The 6,000-nt window shown below is 38.0% G+C and overlaps 1 protein-coding gene across 3 annotated transcripts in view; it reads left to right on the top strand.

The window, feature by feature from the left end:
• Nucleotides 1–1,807: 1,807 nt before the first annotated feature.
• LOC118841177 (hepatitis A virus cellular receptor 1 homolog) overlaps nucleotides 1,808–6,000 on the top strand; it is a 35,800-nt gene continuing 31,607 nt past the window's right edge. For 2 of the 3 annotated variants that reach the window (XM_036748578.1, XM_036748576.1), the window contains exon 1: nucleotides 1,808–1,891. In XM_036748578.1, coding sequence (XP_036604473.1) covers nucleotides 1,843–1,891 — 49 coding nt within the window. In that variant the 5' untranslated portion in view covers nucleotides 1,808–1,842. The remainder of the gene's footprint in view (nucleotides 1,892–6,000) is intronic. The other variant, XM_036748577.1, reaches the window with a different exon arrangement.

Raw genomic sequence — 6,000 nt, 5'->3', positions numbered from 1 at the left:
TCTATAGTTTTTTCCCTTTTGTTCTGTTTCTTCTTTCACAACATGACTAATAATGTGGAAATGTTGAATATGATTATACATTCATAGCCTATAGCAAATTTCTTGTGGTCTTGGGGAGGGGGAAGAAAAATTGGAACTCAATCTTATAAAAAATGAATGTCGAAAACTATCTTTGCACGTAATAGGAAAAAATGAATACGAAGTACAAAAAAAACCACTTTGAGTTAGACAGCTTCCACATAACTTTGTGCTAAGACTAGGGGCAGTTGGGTCAAACTGGAAAAGCTTACAGAAAAACCTCTGGACAGCTCAGTTTTCCAGGCAGGAAAGGTAACACAGTCCTCTCTGGTGGTCTAGCCCCATGATGAGCGCTCACACTGTAGACATTTCAATAACTGTACTTTTTGAATGACTAAAGGAACTCCAGTAAAGTAGGAGTTTTGAATTTTTTTCGGGGGCGGGGGAGAGGAACGGATTGTGGTAAATCATACACATTTATTTCCTTATTCCTTTTTTTTTCAGTGACACATCTAGAAAAGCCTATTTTAATCAACTTTATTTCTAGGTTGCTTTAATTTTCAAATATAACCACCACCCCCCTCCCCCCCAGCTAGCCAACTAATAATTATAGCTAGCGCTTAAGGATGGGGAAGCACTCTACATGTATTATCTCATTTGATTATTACATTATTTTTGTGAGGTAGGTATTATTATTATTATCCCCACTTTAACAGATGAGGAAACTGAGGCTAAGAGAAGGTGAATGACTGAACTATCTTTTTTCCTTAAATCCTCCTTTCAAACTTCCCTATTGCTTTTAGAGGCACTAACCTCCTCCCAGTTACCCAGGCTTGACATCTAGGTAACATCCTCCATTTTTACTCTCAACCTTTTTATCCAATTTGTTGCCAAGTCCTTTTAAGTAATGGTAGCCATCTCTAGGATGGGGGAGGGGGGAGAGGAGGGAGAAGGGAAGAAGAAAAGGAAAAGAAAATTTACATGATAACTTTAATATATATTTAAAAGGGAATAGCAAGTCTTACACAATAGAGTTGTAGTTTCATGTGCAATTCTTTTTTTTTTAATTCTACTGTGTTATGGAAATGTTTATTTTATTCTCTAAAGTCTTATCATGCTTCTGTATTCTTCATCTTCTTAATCATTCCCGAATTTATAGGCATCTATTTTGTTTCTAGTTCCTTGTTATCCTACCAAAAAAGTGCTGCTAATAAATATTTTAGCATATATGGGGCCTTTTTTATGTCAATTACACATTTCAAGATAACTTGACTAGGCTCATGCATATACTTTGTGGCTAACGAGCAAGAAGTGAGAAGACTTCTGAAATGTCAGGAATGTCAAATGTCAAATCCACGGCCCTAAAAGAGGCACTGTTTGGCATGTGTTCCCAAGCAAGGAGGCCTCTCTTGGCCAGTGGGAGACTCATTTCTTTCTGGAACTCCCTTAATTTAGTTACATCATACAGTCTTCTTCCCTTTCCCTCATCTTTGTTGGGTTAGAAATAACAGCTTAGGTTGGATCTTATGTGGTGGGAACTGGGGTAGTCTAGGTTAATTGCAATGAACTTGTAAAGTTTCCTTTTCCAATTATGCTGAAAGCAACAGATCCCATTGCCCAGAGGTGAGGTGGCAACTAGATAGTAGATACCATGGGCTTTGTTGGTGCCCGGGGGATTTGTCTTTCCCAAGTTTGACGTCTCATATGACTTGTCAAGCCAGGGGAAAGAGGAAGTTAAAACTGAAGACTTAGATCTTTCTAAAAACCTCTTCTCCCCAGGAAACTCAACCAGTCTGTTGTCTGACTTTTTTTCTAGCTGGTGCCATGGGGCTTCCTGTGTTGTTCTGCTGCATCCTGATGGTGCTTCTTGCAGGTATGTGAGGGGTGGGTGTCATGATCCACATATAGGAGGGCTTTAGGGCTTTGTTTGTTCACCATACTTCTTGGATTTCAGTAAATCTACTTCTCACCCAGCACTAAAGGAAAACGAATGTTAGTTTACCAGGCACATGCACATGAGAAATACTATATGAAGGTTAATTAATTTTTCATAAAGAAAGCTTTATTTGGCACTTAACATTATTAATATCAAAAAGTTGTTAAATGTTTATTACAATATGGTCAAATAAGTTGGTGAGTCTCTTGATTCTGTTTCATATCAACCAATAGTTTCGTTTAAGTTTTTAAAAGAGATGTTTACATATCATTTTAAGCTTCCAGGTTGCTTCTTGCTTTGGGTTTAATGAGATCAGAGACAGATAAGTTGCTATAAATGGAAGTAATTCTTTTTGGAATGTTTTAATAGGATATTAATAATAGGATAATATAGTTAATATAGTTAATATAAATAATATAGTTAGATAATATAGTTATTTAAAAACTATTCTCTGCTCCCTTGATAAGCTTCATATAAAGGGCATGTGAAACTCAGTTTGGAAATCTGATCTACAAGGAGGACACTTGTGGATGGTGGAATAAGGACAGGAAAGGGGTGTTTGATTTGGTAAACCCAAAGCCTATTTCGCATCAGAGGACATAGGAAATTGGGTGGAGAGAGACAACCAGCTAATGAGCTGGGAGCCAAGCTGAGGTCAAATGCCATCTGCGGATGGAGGAGGAAAATGGCTCTTTATTTAAGATCAAAGGATGATAGATTTAGATCTAGAAGGGACCTCAGAGGCCATCTAGTGCAGCTTCCTCATTTTTCAGATGGGGAAACTGTAAACTGGGGCAGTTAAATGACTTACCCAGGATAACAGAGGTGGCGAGTCTCAGAGGTGAAATTGGAACTGAGATCCTCTGCCTTCAAATCTAGTGCCATTTGTTAGGGTACTGCCAGAGTACATCATACCTTACATCATACTGAATGTAACTGGTGAGCCATCCACACCCTCCCTTTAAGCTGCTTGAATTGGTTTGGACTAACAAGATGTAATGAGAAGAGGATATATATATACGTACACACATATTTATATCTGCATATATATATATATATATATATATATATATATATATATATATATATATATATATATATATATATATATATATATATATATATATATATATATATATATATGTATATCTATCTGTCTGTTCTGTCTGTTCTGTCTATTCTGTCTGTTCTGTCTATCTGTTCTGTCTGTCCTGTCTGTCTATTCTGTTCTGTCTGTCTGTCCTGTTTATTCTGTCTGTCTGTTCTATCTGTCTGTTCTGTCTTTCTCTCTAGTCTGTCTGTTCTGTCTGTTCTATCTGTTCTGTCTGTCCTATCTATTCTGTCTGTTCTGTCTGCCTGTTTGTTCTGCCTGTCTGTTCTGTCTGTCTGTTCTGTCTGTCCTGTCTATTTTGTCTGTTCTGTCTGTCTCTCTGCCTGTCTGTTCTGCCTATCTGTTCTGTCTGTTTATTCTGTCTGTCTGTCTTATCTGTCCTGTCTACTCTGTCTGTTTTGTCTGCCTGTCTGTTCTGTCTGCCTGTCTATTGTCTGTCTGACTGTCTGTTCTGCCTTTCTGTTCTCTGTCTGTCCTGTCTATTCTATTTTGTCTGCCTGTCTGTTCTCTCTGTTCTGTCTGTCTGTCCTGTCTGTCTATTCTGTCTGTCTGTTCCATCTGTTCTGTCTGTTCTGCCTATCTGTTCTGTCTATTCTGTTCTGTCTGTCTATCCTGTATATTCTATCTGTCTGTTCTGTCTGTTCTGTCTATCTGTTTTGTCTGCCTGTCTGTTCTGTCTGTCTGCCTGCCTGTCTGTTCTGCCTTTCTGTTCTGTCTGTCTGTTCTGTCTGTTCTATCTGTCCTGTCTACTCTCTGTTTTGTCTGCCTGTCTGTTGTGTCTGTCTGTTCTGTATATTCTGTCTGTTCTGTTTATTCTGTCTGCCTGTCTATTCTGTCTGTCCTGTTTGTCTGTCTGTTCTGTTCTGTCTGTCTATTCTGTCTGTCTGTCTGCCTATCTGTTCTCTCTGTTCTGTCTGTCTGTCCCATCTGTTCCATCCATCTGTCTGTTCTGCCTATCTGTTCTGTCTATCTGTCTGTTCTGTCTGTCTGTTTTGTCTGCCTGTCTGTTCTGTCTGTCCTGTCCATCTGTCTGAATGTTCTGTTCTGTCTAGTCTGTCTGTCTCTCCTGTCTATTCTGTCTGTTCTGTCTGTCTGTCTGTCTGTTTTGTCTGCCTGTCTATCTGTCTGTTCTGTCTGTTCTATCTGTTCTGTCTGTCTATTCTGTTCTGCCTGTCTGTCTATCCTGTATATTCTGTCTGTTCTGTCTATCTGTTTTATCTGTCTGTTCTGTCTTTCTGTCTAGTCTGTCTGTTCTGTTCTGTTTGTCTATTCTGTCATCCTGTCTATTCTGCCATATTCTGTCTGGTCTGTCTGTCTGTCTGTCTGTTCTGTCTGTCTGTTCTATCTTTCTCTCTAGTCTGTCTATTCTGTTCTGTTTGTCTATTCTGTCATCCTGTCTATTCTATCTGTTCTGTCTATTCTGTCTGTCTGACTGTTCTGCCTATCTGTTTTGTCTGTCTGTTCTGTTTGTCTATTCTGCCTGTCCTGTCTGTATGGCCTGTCTATTCTGTCTGTCTATTCTGTCTGTCTATCCTGTCTATCTGTCTGTCTGTCTGTTATGTCTATTCTGTCTGTTCTGTCTATTCTATCTGTTCTGTCTGTCCTTCTGCCTGTCTATCTCCTGGATGTCTAGCTTATAACCTGGAGGGACCTGTAAAGTTTGATCCTTAATAGTTCTGTTCTCTGAGGAAAGCCACTTAACTGAACTTCATTTCCATATCTGGAAAATGGGAATACTTTCATCCCCTGCTATACAGGAAATGTGTTTTTGTTTTTTTTCTTTTGTAAACCTGAACATCCCATAGAGATGTGGACATTTCCGTCTCTTCAACAAACAAACATTTATTCCAGGGGACTGTTCTTTTTTACTATACAATATAGCCCTTTATTTTTGGGCATTTTGTTCTCTAATTGCTTATTTGTTTTTGTTTTGTCTTCTCAATTGAGAATATGTTTCTTGTTACTTGGGATGAAAGTTTATACTTATATAGATAGAAGTTGATAGAATTGAATGCTGTCTTTGGAATTGTCTTAGATCATTGTATTATTGAGGAAAGCTAAGTCATTCACAGTTGATCATTGTACAGTATTGCTGTTACTGTGTACCTGGTTCTACTCACTTCACTTTGCATCAGTTCATGTAAGTCTTCCCAGGTTTTTCTGAAATTGTCCTGCTTGTCATTTCTTACAGCATTCCACCACATCCATTACATTCCATCTTACAGTATTCCATTACAATCATATACCACAACTTGTTCAGCCATTTCCCAATTGTTGGGCATCCCCTCAATTTCCAATTCTTTACTATAATAAAAAGAGCTGCTATAAATATTTTTTGTCCAAATAGATCTTTTTCCTTTGGGATAGAGACTAGGAGTGGTATTGCTGGGTCAAAGGATATGTACAAATTTATAGTGCTTTGGGCACAATTTGAAATTGCTCCCTAGAGTGGTTAGATCAGTTCACAATTCCACCAACAAGGCATTAGTCTCCCAACTTTCCCACATCCCTTCAACATTTATCATTTTCCTTTTCTGTCATATTAGCCAGTCTTATAGGTGTGAGGTGGTACATTTCTCTAAACAACAATGATTTAGAGCATTTTTTCATATGACCATAAATAGTTTTGATTTCTTCATCTGAAAACTGCATGTTCATATCCATATTTATCAGTTGGGGAATGACTTGTATGCTTATAAATTTGACTGGCTTCTCCAGATATTTGAGAAATAAGGCCTTTATCAGAGACACTTTATGTAAATTTTTTCCCCACCTTGCCGCTTCTCTTTTAATCTTGGTTGCATTGGTTTTGTTTGTGCAAAAAACCTTTTAATTTAATTATTGATTGGTTTCTGAAGCTTTTAGAACACATCTCTGTCCTTAGTCCAATAATCTTTTACAACTTGAAAATAGTGGACCCTCATGGGCTTCATGT

This window comes from Trichosurus vulpecula, chromosome 3, assembly GCF_011100635.1.
Source record: "Trichosurus vulpecula isolate mTriVul1 chromosome 3, mTriVul1.pri, whole genome shotgun sequence".
In the NCBI taxonomy this organism is placed as follows: Eukaryota; Metazoa; Chordata; class Mammalia; order Diprotodontia; family Phalangeridae; genus Trichosurus; species Trichosurus vulpecula.
This window is presented reverse-complemented; position numbering and strand designations above follow the sequence as displayed.